Here is a 16458-nt window from a genome sequence, read left to right as displayed (position 1 = left end):
GACTATACTTAAGAAATAGAGATCGATGAACACCGTGCTATAAATCAACACAGAGACAATAAGCCACGAGGCGTATATTGTATGTCATCTATTTCTTATATGAGATTCCAGCCTTATGTACAATCTCTTCACGCATGTTAACATACTGCACAATCTTTAGAAATATGTTAACCTTACTTTTATAATGATGACTGCCGGAATACAATCTGACCTTGGCAATGTCAAACAAGTCCAGACAAGTCCAGTTTCATTCCATGAAAGGCGATGGGGTGGCCTTAAGTTTGGTACTTCCCACATATTCTGACAACTACCACGTCCTTTACCTGAACTTTTTCTCCCAATATCGATTATCGTATCTCTCCAACTTATTGATGCGACCGTTCGGCCATTTTTGTGCGTTGCCTAGCTACAGCTAAGGGAAACAACTCACTGGACACTTCCCTTCTAACAATTAACGTCGTCAAATTTACGAGGTTATCTTGTTACGTTCATGTTCGAATCTCCTGAAATGGCATCAGTGTTTAATCATTAAATAAACCAGGATTCCTTCTTCATTGTTCCTTGTGATTTATCTCGTATCCATCTTATATATAGGCATAAACGACATACCCGGCCATGAGCAATGTACTGACAGTTTTATTATCAACACTACGCGTGACGAAACATGGGAAACATATAGGCTTATGACAACATATGACAAAAATTTGACATGGCACATGTTAATCACATTTGACTTCATTCGTTATACGTAATATATATATATATATATATATATGTATATATATGTATGTGTGTGTGTGTGTGTGTGTGTGTGTGTGTGTTTGTAGGTGTGTTTGTAGAGCGGCAGAGAGAGACAGACAGACAGACAGACAGAGAGACAGAGAGAGATGAGGCATGGATATAGATGGAATTAACTGAATTATAAATTTGAATCATTCAGTGTTACTTTAAAATAAGCCATGAAAAGTTTGTTTCGTAAGCTGTGGCGCTATTTGAGGGTACATATAAAAAAACTTATATCCGAAATTCCATCTATCATTCAATGGCTGTAACATCCCAATTCATCATTCAAAATAACCTAAGTAAGAACATTATTATCGTGCATACGAAATCATTCAAATTGAGGATAAACATCACATATCCCAGAAGTCATCTTTCTCGACTTCCGGTAGCTTCTCCTCCGATGAGAACGGAGTGTCGCTATCTTTGAACAATGGCCCCTCCACCTGGCCGAGTTCCTCCATCCAGCGCTCAAATGACGTCCCCGAACCACTCCTTCGATGGCCCTCAGGGCTAACGCTTGTTCGGGAACTCACCGGGGTGTTGGGGCGCTTTTTTCTGGCGTCATCAGGGTAGTCCTCTGCCAGCAGAAACAGAACATGTTTTGGTCAGTTGAATATTAGTAATCAAAACAAACACAATGTTATGCGGTAGTGAGGTGGTAGATACTGGTATCACGATGGAGTTTCGGATGTTCAGCTTGCAGTGGTCACAGTTTTCAGCCTAATAACGTAATTTTGTGGTCTAACAGTTCTTTTGCCAGGCAGTTTAGTTGCTGCCTGTATGTGGCAGACTAGCGATTATCTACGAACTACATCACATGAAGGCGTAGGGGTGGTGTTTAGGGATTTCAGGGTCAGTTGTGGGGTGCCTTAGGATGGATGGGGTAGGTTCAAAGAATGTAATGGAGATTAACTAAAGGTAAACCTTTACAAACAATATGATTAACTCTATTCGTGATATATTTTCAACAAAATGACGCCATTACTGAAGGCGATTAGACAAATTATAGAATGAAGCCCTCCATTAAATATGCCGGATCCCCTTCTTCGAGAAGAACGTCCATGTTTACAAACCTTATTTGTTTACATAGGGCTGTGTAGAGGAGGTGAGTGAGTGAGTTTAGCTTTACGCCGCTTTTAGCAATATTCCAGCAATATCACGGCGGGGTACACCAGAAATGGGCTTCACACCTTGTTCCCTTGTGAGGAATTGAACTTGGGGCTTTGGCGTGACGAGCGAACGCTTTAACCACTAGGCTACCCCACCGCCCGAGGACGGGAAGACATAGGACAATGAAGAACTGACATGTGACATCGTATCTTATACATGTTCCTGCTTATATACTGCCTGGCAGAAGACAGTAAACATACGTGTTTGAGGGTGACTGCGTATTCTCTGGGAGAGAATTTGTTTTAAAACTGCCGGACAATCCAGTGATTGTAACACATGCTATATTTGGGACTACACTATCTCAGTAAAGTACAGATTCTAGTACTTTTGTTGAGTTGAGTCTTATCCGGGATTCGAACCCACACCCTAAGAGTCAGGCACCTAATCACCAGCACACAAAGTCAGCCGTCTAACCCACTCAGCCACCGTTGCTTACACAAAAATGAAAGGTCGGACAACATGAGCATCGATTTACAGAAATGGGATACGATGAAATACATAAAACTAGCCAGCAAACCTGACCACCCAATTCTTTTAGTCGACTCTTATCACAAACATTGGATGATGAAGACAAATTCTAAACCGGGTCTTTAACGGGATTGGGTCAACGTGAGATTGGTATTAGGACAGTGCCTCACCGGGGCTTGCGTTGAAGAGCCACTGAGCCTGTCTGGAGTAACGACTTCCCACCACCGACCCCTTCACCTCTAGACGATCCCCGTCGTCGTTGTCGTTGGAGACGCTGCTGCTGCAAAAGGAGGAATGGGACCGAGCAATATGGTCCTTGTGACCGCGGAGTCTGGAGCTGGTTGTGCTTAGCTTGATTTCCATCGAAGATGTCTGGCTGTTGTTTGAGGCTGATCCGGAGGAGCCCTCGGAGGAACTGATGGATGACGATTTGCTCGAATCGGAAGGCTCCGCTGTTGGGAGTTTTAGCTGTAGATATGACGTAGCAGGCGCCATTCCCATAATTCCTGGTTTGGTAATGAACCTCGTCATCGGGGCGTTTCCTTCAAAAGTGTGTGGTATTTTCTGAATTACATATGACTTCTGTCTTTCGATTGGCTGCTCAACACCGGATGTCGGTTGCTGCTGCGTGTCACGTGACACTGTCCTGAGCAGATTTTCCCATTCGTCATTGTTTCCGGTTAGGTCGGACTCCTCGTCAGAACACTCAGGAACCCCTATGGAGGACAAATCAGCGAGTGAGTGAGTGGTATGTTTTGTTTCCTAAATAATTATATAGGGCTGTACATTGGCAAATAAATTGTATAGCAATATATTGCAATTCAGGTACCCGTATTGCGATATTTTGGGAACTTAAGTGTTTGACCGTAGGTAACACAAATTGTACATGTCAATCCTACTTTCTACATTATAAGTCCCTAAACATGCATATTATGATTCTGATAACAGCAATCTCAAAATTTGGTTGCATAATCAGGGATCCTATTTTCTCTTTTATACAATTTATAGTCCAACACTACAGTATGCCGTTTTGTCGTTGAAAATAAAAGAAAGAAAACATTTGCTGTCAATTAGAGTCTGTGTAGATTTTAACTTAAACCATAAAGATAATCACAAAAACTCCATATATGTTCTTTACCCAATATAGAAAGAATATTGCAATACGTGTCGTCTGAAAAGCGTATTCCTTAATACCGGTATAATGGTAATACCGTGCAGTCCTATAATTGTATAATATTGTTATGCAGGGGCTTCAGTACTGGTGGGGTATTGGGAAATAAATGGTTTCTTTTATTTAACAGTATAGCAGTCATATCAATTGCAAGGTCTGTCTACTTGTGCAGGTCTGAGACGGTGACGGTTTGTGTGTGTGTGTGTGTGTGTGTGTGTGCGTGCGTGCGTGCGTGCGTTGGAATGTTTGATTGATTAAAAACGTCCATCGGAAATATCACGCTTAATTGTACAGTATGACCGGTCCAATATGTATGAAACATATGTTTTAGATTACAGAGAAATGATCTGCCTTTCCAAGGTATACACTTTCAAATACACCTTTCCACATTGTTAATCTAAGGTTTTAGAAAGAGACAAGATTCGGAGAAACCTGTTGCAGACACCTGGTGAGGGGATGAGTGAGCGATCAGTATGTAATACGATTCCATATGAGTTACATCATAATTCTATATTTGTCAAGAGAAAATGAGTGTGGGTTGACGCCACAAATCGCAATATTCCACAAGATCGCGGAATATCACAAATAATCTAAATAACAGTAGCCAAGTGGAGAATCAATCCCGCACCTCCGGTTTTAACCACTAGACTATGCCCTAGTAATGAAGTAAACGATGTTGACGACGATGACAACGACGACAAACAGGATTGACACAAATTAATCTTGCACGATCTAATTTGCTGTGTTTGACTTCGATAATCCATAAGACGCAGTGTATATTTCATGTGTCCATGCAGATGAACGGTGTACTGGGTCAAGCACTTAGCAAGTGCCTGGATGTTATGACGCACGCAGCCGTAAGATATGTGCAATGATTACTTATCGTCCACATAAATCAGATGCTAAACACACGGATGACAGTGTGTACCTTCGTTCCTTGTAGCTCCAAATGCCAGCGATGAAAATAAATATCTGATTCGTAGGATTTATCTTTCTAATTATTAGCGAGTGGTTTTACAAGACAGCAAATTATGAGATTGTTGCCTTACAGCACTTCCAGAACTTGTAGAACTTAGAAATTGTGAAAACAGAGAGTGAGTGAGTTGGGTTTAACGCCATTTTTAAAATCTACTAGTAAATCACAGGGTGTCAGATTCAAGCTAGGTGAAAGCCCAAGGTCATGTAGATCTCAGACGATGGCCAATTTGGGAGAGCCCACGAGTGCGATAATGGGTGCGCGTATATATACTCTCTGTAATACCTCTATCGGTGATGAATATCATGCAATTTTAGAATGTCCCTATTTTGTTGATTCAAGACACCAATTGACTAAACCTTGCTTTTACAAAAGGCCAAATTCTGTTAAATTTTGTCAATTGTTTCCAAAATGAAAACTGTGTTTTTTGTAACACTGTCATGATCAGGTACAAGTCACTGGGAAAGTGTATTATAAATTCACTTTTTCTGTAAAATATATATGAAAAAATAGATAGATAGATAGATATATACATGTAGATCTTTATTCATGAAGAATGTAGGTCTCCGGCCCATGTTCATACATGTGGTTAGTCAGCATATGATGTATATGACAATATATATATATATATATATTTCTAAGATGCCTAGCGGTTAGAACAATCGAAAAAAAAATACATTATCAGACAATAAAGGTATAGTTTTTTGATGACGTAACAATTGAATGACGTTATCCCGTCACTGCGCCATTCTAGTGTGCCCCCTCGTAATCGAACCATTTTACATTACGTCACAATGTAAGCGACGTCACGATGCATGTCAGTTGTCATCGCCTCGTACGGCCTCCTACAGTAAACTACACCGTTGCATCCAGTTTCTTAGTTTGGTGTTGCTTCACGCAGCTAACATCACTGGTGGAAACATTACGTTTATGTTTTACGACGGTTACAATGTGTCATTTCGACTCACAAGTTTTCAGCGAAACGGTAACGTTCGTAATGTTTACATTCCCACAATGCAATTGTGGAATGTCGCTTGACTACTCAACTTCCTCTGGATGTACTGATCTATGGTTTACGTTAATGACAGATGTAATTAAAATAATTAAGAGAAGATGTTAAATCCGAACGTAAACCGTCATCAAACTGTTATCATTTGCTTTTTTCTGGTAACGTTCGTCTTAACGTAGGGGGCAGACACATTAATAGAACAGCGCGCCAGTTAGCCCTGTGCGAGGATTTTTAATTTAGGTCACCGACACCGTCGTTTGTTTTCTGCCTTAAATTAATCGTAATTATCTTTAGAAAGTATTAAATTTGGCATCTTAGAAAAGAAATTCACTTCGCCCTACCACCATGTATAGTGTAATAAAACACACTTTTGCCCTGAACTATTATAGTTAAAGCACGAGGACGCTTGCGTGACTACATGGTGGTAGAGCAAAGTGTATTTCTTAAATAAAACACACTTTTGAGCGAAGTGTATTTCTTAAGCAAGCTGTGACCTTGTCGCTCTAGAATGTTGTCCATATTATGACGTCACAATATATGTGTAATGACGTCATACTGTAACCGCTACAATCTCCCTGAAGAGTAAAGAACGAAACATGTTGGAGAAAAAGGCATTCTGTTTTTATTTATCTATGCAATATTTATGACTGAACACCTGTACTATTTTGGACATTTTGTGCGTATATATATATATATATATATATATATATATATATATATATATATATATATATATATATATATATATATATATATATATATATATATATATATATATATTTAGGACGAACGTTACCAGAAAAAGAAAAAATGATAACAGTTTGATGACGGTTTGCGTTCGGATTAAATATCTTCTCTGAATTATTTTAATTACATCTGTCATTAACGTAAACCATATGGGGCAATATGAACGTTGCATTTCTACTACCAGCGTAAGTTTAGATCAGTACATCCAGAGGAAGTTGAGTAGTCAAGCGACATTCCACAATTGCATTGTGGGAATGTAAACATTACGAACGTTACCGTGTCGCTGAAAACTTGTGAGTCGAAATGACACATTGTAACCTTCGTAAAACATAAGCGTAATGTTTCCACCAGTGATGTTAGCTGCGTGAAGCAACAGCAAACCAAGAAACTGGATGCAACGGTGTAGTTTACTGTAGGAGGCCGTACGAGGCGATGACAACTGACATGCATCGTGACGTCGCTAACATTGTGACGTAATGTAAAATGGTTCGATTACGAGGGGGCACACTAGAATGGCGCAGTGACGGGATAACGTCATTCAATTGTTACGTCATCAAAAAACTATACCTTTATTGTCTGATAATGTATTTTTTTTTCGATTGTTCTAACCGCTAGGCATCTTAGAAATAGAAATATATATATATTGTCATATACATCATATGCTGACTAACCACATGTATGAACATGGGCCGGAGACCCAAAATGGTTTAACATTGGTTTGTACTTGTCTATGAAGTAGTGTTCTTTTAAAATTCGTTTTACTTTGTCCGAATTTTGAACTTGATAAAAAGGAAATATTGTAAATTTAACATCGTTTCCTTTCGCACAGACATCTAGATGTTCACTCAGTGGGAGAGAGAGAGAGAGAGAGAGAGAGAGAGAGAGAGAGAGAGAGAGAGAGAGAGAGAGAGAGAGAGAGAGAGAGAGAGAGAGAGAGAGAGAGAGAGAGAGAGAGAGAGAGAGAGAATAATAACTAATGAACATGTTATTCTGAAACAGTTTGCATTATATATATACATGGCCAGCTTTCTAACGACAATAACATCCGTTGATGCCAAAAGCATGTTATGCCGTTGTCTTACGGCCTGAAAAGCAATAAAGTTCTGTTCTTTTCTGTCCATAGTTTCCTGGTGTACACAAGGGACGCAACTCTGCATTGCATTCTCGCCTCCAGTTACATTCGACCGCGAGAACACGGAACCCGAAGCGTATCTCGTTTGATGCTGTTGCTTTCTCGTTTCATGTTATCGTTTTCTCGCGGCCGTAATTGAAGACGAGAATTCCAAGTCTCTCTCAGGACCACCATACAAACACGATTATAACGACCAATGTTTTTAGAAAGATGTAAAATATATTTCAAATGGAGATTCCATAAAATCGTTAAGAACAAACCTGTAAATTCAGCCATTGCGTGACTACCTGCACTTTTTTGTAAGTGGAATGACAATTAAATATATTTTAATTCAGGGAACTGTGAAGTTGTAACATAATGTTTTTTGCGTCCCTTCGTGTCAAGAAATAATCCTAGAACAAAACGCCCTCTCAAGTTTTCAGGATATTGCTGGGATCTGCGAAAGTATTGATCGGAACTGATTGTCAATATAAATATACCAAACAAGAGCAAAACAAGGCTGCTGACAAAATGGTCGGGCCACTTTGTCTTGATCTCAAATAACAGAGCAAAAAGACTTTACGAAACTAAAAAGTAATAAACCCAATTATTTTTAACACATTTGCCAAGTACAGAAATATCAAAACAAGGAATACAAATGGCCTTGCTGTATGACGTCATAAGTTAAAAAGACAGACTTGTTTAGCTTTCTCGTCTGCCTACTCAAGCAATATGCTCACGTTATGAAAGACGTCTATATTATCTAAATGTCGGGCGCATTTTCTGATGTCGTTATTCCACTTTTTGTTGTTAATTTTGATCTATACTTAGGAACGACCATTTATATTGAGAGAGAAAACGCCTGAAAAAATAAACGTCTGCCTCCAAAATGACGTTGTTGTAATGCGTTTACAAATATGATATTTAGGATCATAGTTTCTATTTAAGAAATATCCTGTGTTTAGTTGTGGTGTTTTGTGAAAGATATGTTTCAAAACTGCACTGTACTGGGCTTTTAAACAGCACGGGCGGTTTGTAGTGGTTAAAGTGTTCGCTCCTCACGCTGAAGACCCATGTTCTACTCCCAAAGTGTGTACAATGTGTGGAGCCCATTTCTGCTGTCCCCCGCTGTGATATTACTGGAATATTGCTAAAAGTGGCGTAAAACATACTCACTCACTCTGCGCTGTTCTTCGTACACATGAGGCCACCACGGTGAATGACGTCAATTTGTAAACGTAACAACATGATAAACATCTTTTTCCAGTGAGTGAGTGAGTGAGTTTAGTTTTACGCCGCGTTTAGCAATATTCCAGCAATATCACGGCGGGGGACACCAGAAATGGGGCTTCACACATTGTACCCATGTGGGGAATCGAACCCGGGTCCTCGGCGTGACGAGCGAACGCCTTAACCACTAGGCTACCCCACCGCCCCTCTTTTTCCAGTGAAGGGTATAAATATATCAAATAGCAGACATTGTTTGGTATAGTGTATTTATTGACATAAAATGTGTTGATTTTTAATAGACTATTCCCGATTTAGAATTATTTCGCAGTTTGTCGTTCTCATATTGCGACAAACAGACTTTAAACTTAATTTATGTTTTATACGCACAGGAGAGCCGTCATTTTAGACTTCATTTTGACGGGAACTGTGCTGTTTAAAGTGTGTGAGTGAGTTTAGTATTACGCCGCTTTTAGCAATATTCCACCAATATCACATCATGACACCACCCCTCAGATTCTCTCACTGTGTACCGTTGTGTAGCACGTGCACGTTCCCGTTTGCGCTGATCCTCCTTCCCTTGTGCCCCCCTCCGTTAAAGATGTCATCTAGTACACATTAATACATGATAGCTTCTCTTTTCCAGTGATGGGTAAAAAAACATCAATCAGCTGTTATTGCTGAGTATACATTGCCGTGTGCCATATTGACATATGAAATAGGCTATTCCCGATTTAGAAATATTTTGCAATCCGTCGTTCTTATTTGGAGTCAAAGAGACTGTCAACGGTAATGACGGAAAAGAAATAGTCTTGATTATCAAAACAGATTCCACTGGATTTAAAACTCAAAACAGCGTCAAACTTATGAGATTGACTCGCTGAATCAGTTATGACTCCAGGAATTGGAAAAAGGGATAAAAATGTCTATCTCTGTCCATAGTCACAACAACCATCACAATGAGTGAGTGAGTGAGTGAATTTAGTTTTACGCCGCACACAGCAATATTCCAGCTATATGGCGGCGGTCTGTAAATAATCGAGTCTGGACCAGACAATTCAGTCATCAACAGCATCAATCTGCGCAGTTGGGAACCGATGACGTGTCAACCAAGTCAGCGAGCCTGACAACCCGATCCCGTTAGTCGCCTCTTACGACAAGCATGGGTTACTGAAGATCAATATTCTAACCCGGACCTTCACGGGTACAACCATCACAACTTACATTCAAAAGTAATGGTTAGTGCCAAATCTAATGTTATTATAAGTAAACAGATTAAAGGTTATCCACGTCGACTAAATTTCGCCTTATTGTTGGGTCTTTTTAACACCTCTCTGGTGGTATGAACCAGTGGTTGCTATGGGAATTCGAATGCTATGGTTTATATGTTTAACAGCAAGATCATTTCTTGGATCCAGTTAGCCCCCTATCTACAATGAGAAAACCAAGAACAAACCCCACCATACGTTCTGTGGTGTTCCATTTGACACTGAAGAATTCTTGATTCTGAATAATCAAAACAGAATTATAATCAGGTTTTTATATTTAACTCAATATTAACCTTGCCTGTGAAAAAATATCCATATCACAATTTCCCATTAGCTTTGTATACTTTTGACATCAGAGTGAGTGAGTTAAGATTTACAGTCACATCGGCAATATTTCAGCCATATGGTGAATAAAACAAACCAATAATTCACGATAAATTCGACATCAGAGCCACAGCTTATGAAACAGGATGAAATCTACCATCAAACACTGTCGCGTCGAAGATGAAGGGGCCTCCGGAAATACTTCGAGCTATCCAAAGTTCGACACGAACGGAAAATTGTGACTAAATGAGGAAGACGTATAAGGACAAAGTTTGGACTTCGAGACAACCGTGGCTTTGGCAAATAAAAGTTCGAAGTTTACTGTATCTCCAAACAGAATAACAGAAGTTATTGTAGTTCGAGGCCAGGAGGCCTAGAGTACAGTTTAAGATGTAACATGTTAGGATCCTTTTATATAGTACTAGGGTAGGGTCTATATACCTATAAGTCTTTCTAACGCTGTTTCTAAGCTTGACACTTAATGTGGTTCAGGGACTGTGAGGCAGACTAACAGTCAGCCGCCCACACGAGAATCCGAATCTGCACCCCAACAAGACAGCGCAATCCCAAACACAACATATGTTACTCTATAATCTTGATTTGAATATTTTATACTGACTGACTGAGTTTAGTTTTACGCCGCTTTTAGCAATATTCCAGCAATATCACGGCGGGGGACTCCAGAAATGGGCTTCACACATTGTGCCCATGTGGGGAATCGAACCCGGGTCTTCGGCGTGACGAGCGAACGCTTTAACCACTAGGCTACCCCACCGCCCCGAATACTTTATACAAGTAGGTGGCTAAGCAGAGCAATAGATCACTGTCTGTTGTTGATAACAAGGCAATGCAGTGTGCAGTACATGGAGGACTACAATTATACATAGGCAGATAATGTTCCCAAATGTGTGCCTTATAACGACAAAAAAACAGAACATGATATTCATCTTCTTTACCTTCTCCGCAGTCCGGGCATGATAAATCAGCCGGGTTACAATTGTGAACATGTTTGTATGTAGTAACTTTAAAAACACATAAAATTAATTAAATATACACTGACCATTGTATGAAGCCCACACAATCATAGAAATAAGCAACCTCTCTGACTCTTTCGTGGAGTTCTATGCTGAGTCGTCTCCCGCTAACACAGGGGTATTCACCCATTCATTGTCTTGTCGGCAGAGTGGTCTCCCGCTAACACGGGGGTATTCACCCGTACATGGTCTTGTCGGCAGAGTGGTCTCCGGCTAACACGGGGGTATTCACCCGTACATGGTCTTGTCGGCAGAGTGGTCTCCCGCTAACACGGGGGTATTCACCCATACATGGTCTTGTCGGCAGAGTGGTCTCCCGCTAACACGGGGGTATTCACCCGTACATGGTCTTGTCGGCAGAGTGGCCTCCGCTAACACGGGGTATTCACCCATACATGGTCTTGTCGGCAAGTGGTCTCCCGCTAACACGGGGGTATTCACCCATACATGGTCTTGTCGGCAGAGTGGTCTCCCGCTAACACGGGGGTATTCACCCATACATGGTCTTGTCGGCAGAGGGTCACCCCGCTAACACAGAGGGGGTATTCACCCATACATGGTCTTGTCGGCAGAGTGGTCTCCCCGCTAACACGGGGTATTCACCCATACATGGTCTTGTCGGCAGAGTGGTCTCCGCCCGCTAACACGGGGGGTATTCACCCATACATGGTCTTGTCGGCAGAGTGGTCTCCCGCTAACACGGGGGTATTCACCCATACATGGTCTTGTCGGCAGAGTGGTCTCCCGCTAACACGGGGTATTCACCCATACATGGTCTTGTCGGCAGAGTGGTCTCCCGCTAACACGGGGGTATTCACCCATACATGGTCTTGTCGGCAGAGTGGTCTCCCGCTAACACGGGGGTATTCACCCATACATGGTCTTGTCGGCAGAGTGGTCTCCCGCTAACACGGGGGTATTCACCCATACATGGTCTTGTCGGCAGAGTGGTCTCCCGCTAACACGGGGGTATTCACCCATACATGGTCTTGTCGGCAGAGTGGTGTCCCGCTAACACGGGGGTATTCACCCATACATGGTCTTGTCGGCAGAGTGGTGGTGCCGGGAGTATTATTACCACCTGTAACTCATCACGTTAGCGGTGAACATATACAGATCGGGGACCCGGGCTAGAATTGGTCTTCAGCAACCCAAGAGGCGACTTGAGCGATCGGGTGGTTTCATGATTTCTGTGATGACTTAACACATTGTATCGCATATCTTGTCTTCATCTCAAAGTTGTTCATATCATGGTGATTATTACTGGTGACACATGAGTAAAAATGCATCTGTAGCAACTAATACCCATTAAATTCAGAAATATTTTGCTATTAAATTGTTGGTAAACACTTTCTTTGCGAAAACAAATTCTAAGTATTGCAAACATGAAAATTGGGTTCAACGAACACCATGGACGTAATTAAATAGCATGTCATCGTATCCCAGTTGCGTAGATCAATGCTCATGGTGTTGATCACTGTATTGTCTGGTCCGATTATTTAAACAACAACCAAACCAAATTATTTTTTCTCACGCGGTTCATAAATAGCATCTTCACGTGAACAACCATTTTGGCAACCATTGTATTGGAATCAGTTATTCAGAGACATTAAGTTTTATTAAGTTGAGTGCAACTCGCTGCTCACAGTAATTTTGGTATCAAGGGGAATAACTCTGATTGGGGACTTTATGAACGGAAGTTGACGGTTAAAAGGAAGCCGCGCACTCTCCTACCCAGAGTTCCATGCGGCAAGCCAGCATAGTAGATGTTATGCTAAGTCATCACTGCGCCGGAGAGTGGAAGCCGCGCGGTCTGCGTCATGAAGTGATAATTCGGAAGGTTGTTTTGCAGAAAAAGGCAGGTTAAAGTCTGTATTCGCCAGGAAAGTTTCACCTAACGTTTCAAATCACTTTAATCTAGGACTCGCGAATGTTATGCTTGAGTTTCAACGCAGTTACAGCTATTTCTCATGAATGTTTCATCAAGTCGCAACTGACTTTCGTCTATGTTTTGGAACCGTGTTGTAACAGTGGAGTTCTGGATTAAACAATTAAGACTTCGAGTTGATATTCCATGAATACGAAGAGGCTTCGCCATACACCCACATCGCAAAACAATACAACCATGCATAGTGAGGAGTAACGAAGCTTGGTCAGCCATGTTGAAGTTGGTCGAAGGGGGTCGAAAGACAGTCACGTGATACTGTTATGGGAACATATTTCAAACCAACTCGTAGACAAGTGCAAATTATAATATCTAAAGCCTAAGACCTTTTTAGTCACCTCTTAAAGCAACGCTGGTCACGGAGAGTCATTGCATGGGTGACCGTGTTTGGCAGCTTGACTCCTGAGAGTTTCTGGAAGTCTGTCTTGCCCCCACAACGAAGCAACTATGTGGTCACACCTTAGGTAAGCGAGTTTGTTCAAGATTGCCTCTGTTCATCCAGCAGAAAATGGGTACCCGGTGGTAGAAGTTATATGACCATTAAACTTATCCGGGGTAATAATGTGCATCATGTCTATTAAGCGCTTTGAGTATCCATATGTTTGGAAATAGCGCCATAGAAATTAGAAATACATCATTATTGTTATTAATGATTCAAAATCCCTCTTCCACAGCACAGCCGTAAGAAAGATCTGCCCAAAACGATGGTACGTTTCTGAGCATGTGTTTATAAATCGCTATCAATTAGTGATGTTACAAGGTGCGCGTATCCTGCTCCACCGGCGGTACCCGTCATGAACACATGCAAAGGCTAGGCAACTGTTCACCTGGGGAAATAAACACACGGATACATATGGAACAAGAAAGCTGACCCATACGCGCCTGCGTCAGTACGCGTTTACCTGTTCGAGTATTGATCGCAAATCCTGCGACAGCCATATACAGTGACATTTAAATGCTAACATAAAGAGACGTATTTAGAAATGTCTCCATTTCATTCTGTACTTTCTTGCAACTTTCATCAGAAACTGATAACCGAGTTCCAGTTTCCAACGATGTCCTTGACCAGCTCTCTGCACGTTGTATGAACTATTACAAAATCTTCTCATCTTCAGGCAAAGGTAATACCAGTAATATTGAAACATTAGTCGTACAGTGTTGTTATTCTATTTTTAATATGTATTGCCGAGCATTTATCGTATGGATATCTGAAGCGGGTTAAACGAGCTGTTTCTGGAACGGTCCGACTTTTTGGTTCGCTTTCTGGTAATTGCTTTGTATTCGAGTTTCTAATCGAGTTGAATTCGAAACCTCATGAAGTCATTTCATTTCCATGGACTGCTGAAGACGCATTCCTGATTGGTAACCACGGTCGTAAACTGAGGACCAAAATAAACTATACCTCTCTGTTGAATTTATCATATGTTTGATTTTAAATTGGAATCTTAATTAAAGCATTATTGTACCCTAAAAATGAATGAGCACCCAAAGAATACTATTTAATGGTTTTAGTTTCTAAATATAATTTAATTATGACAAAGTACGCAACTACCGATTGGTATCTTAAACATTGTATCTTTTAAAATGAACAAATTTGTTTTTTCGGCACCAATTAAAATATAAAAAATTGAAGTGGTCGTGTGGTTGAAAACACGTTTCTTACACCAGGTTTCATTGAACCAATATATTTCTACCCAAAATTACCAAGCCACAAATAAGGTTTCCTAAACTGCTGAGTTAAATCAAATCATCTAATCTTTGATTACATTTTGTAAAAACTCGGTATTATTTCTATTGTCCCTCTCTTTATATATTAAGGCTATCTTCAAGGACGTAATTCTCTATTCGTTACATTTTTAACGTTTTTTGAAAGGTGTTATATTATAAGTGCACATGTCGCGAGCACTCGTTAACAGTGTTAAAAATTTAGAGGCGTCAGTTTCAACGAAGCCATATCTGACGTATGGTTTCTCTCTTTTCTATTTAAAGCATGGTGATATGCGATCTCCGAGCACGGGTGCACGTGTCCCGGATCCTGGGCGTGGTGGATCTCATACAAATCAGCGGACCCAAACTGTCACAAATGCGGACAAAAATACAAAAAAAGACATTGTACTTTTTCATAAGTAAAGCTATCAGTTGACATCAGTTGAAAAAATAAACTTGATTGGTAAAAAACCTACAATGCTTTCAGTTGTTTAAATGTTGAGTGAGTGATTCTCATTAACATCGCTTTCAGGACGAGCCTCATCACGAAGTAGTGGGTATTGGTGAATACAAGAATAGTCTTTTATTTTAATGAAGCATCGAACTGGGTCTTCGGAATAACGGGCGAACACATTTCCCGCTTGGCTACCCATCATCATGATAGATCTTAACAATTATCATCAATAAGTAAAAACGACACTCACCGTTCCAAAACACGATATTGGATCCTCCAACACCGAACACTACCTCCTCAAAGTCCTCATTTGTCTGACCGGAAGTTTGTGTTCTCATGAACTTGTCCACTTCCTGGAGATTGTCTGAAGTCCGATGCTTGTTGTGGTCACTGCACGTGGGGCAGGAGAAATCTTTACGTCTACGGAACTTGGGCGCAAACTCTAAGCAGCTCCTACAGTAGAAGTGCGACCTGCAGTGGAAGGAAGTGACACGGACGTGTTTTTGCTTGCATACGTCACAGTTCCCCGGTAGAAAGTCTAACCCGCATCCACTACCCAAAGAGCCACCTCCTGAGGTCAGATCCATCTTGCACAAAATCTTTCATTTACGATACTGATGTGGCTCTGTGACGTCATTCCTTTATGACGTCATTGACTTTCTGTGACGTAACGGTTTTGTTGCTTCCTAATGCGGAATATGCCGAGTGTTTCAAGGGGTCAGACTAAGCTTGATTCGCCCCTCATACAGCATATAGGGAGCCGGGAATCAGTTAAGGGACACGCAGTGCTACAAGCTTGTGGTTACGAAAATGGGCGAAGTTAGCCGAAAGAGCAAGGCAAATAATAGTTACGGAAAGTGGCGAGGTTAGCCGAAGCTGTTTCCGGGCTCCCTTTGCGCTTCGTCAGGGAACCAGTCAGGCGCAGTGACGACTGTTTAACATCACTGACACAGGTTAATTTGCATATCACATAACCAGATTTTTCTCTTGCTTAACCCCCTGGATGCCGAGGTTTTTTCAGGCGCACATTTTCATACGGTTTGAAAAGTTAACGTTGTGCGAGA

General features: G+C 41.0%; 1 protein-coding gene across 1 annotated transcript; it reads right to left on the bottom strand.

Moving 5' to 3' along the window:
• Positions 1–1014: 1014 nt before the first annotated feature.
• LOC124273665 lies at positions 1015–16021 on the bottom strand. Its single transcript, XM_046708938.1, has 3 exons — positions 15645–16021; positions 2592–3137; positions 1015–1360 (listed from the first exon to the last, which is right to left on the bottom strand). The coding sequence occupies exons 1-3, from the start codon at positions 15979–15981 to the stop codon at positions 1134–1136; spliced, it is 1110 nt and encodes a 369-aa protein (XP_046564894.1). The 5' UTR covers positions 15982–16021; the 3' UTR covers positions 1015–1133.
• Positions 16022–16458: the final 437 nt, after the last annotated feature.

The sequence above is a fragment of the Haliotis rubra genome, unplaced genomic scaffold (genome assembly GCF_003918875.1).
Source record: "Haliotis rubra isolate DU_JTF1 unplaced genomic scaffold, ASM391887v1 Scf183, whole genome shotgun sequence".
NCBI lineage: Eukaryota > Metazoa > Mollusca > Gastropoda > Lepetellida > Haliotidae > Haliotis > Haliotis rubra.
The sequence above is the reverse complement of the archived record's forward strand: the minus strand, read 5'-3'. Positions and strand labels throughout refer to the sequence as shown.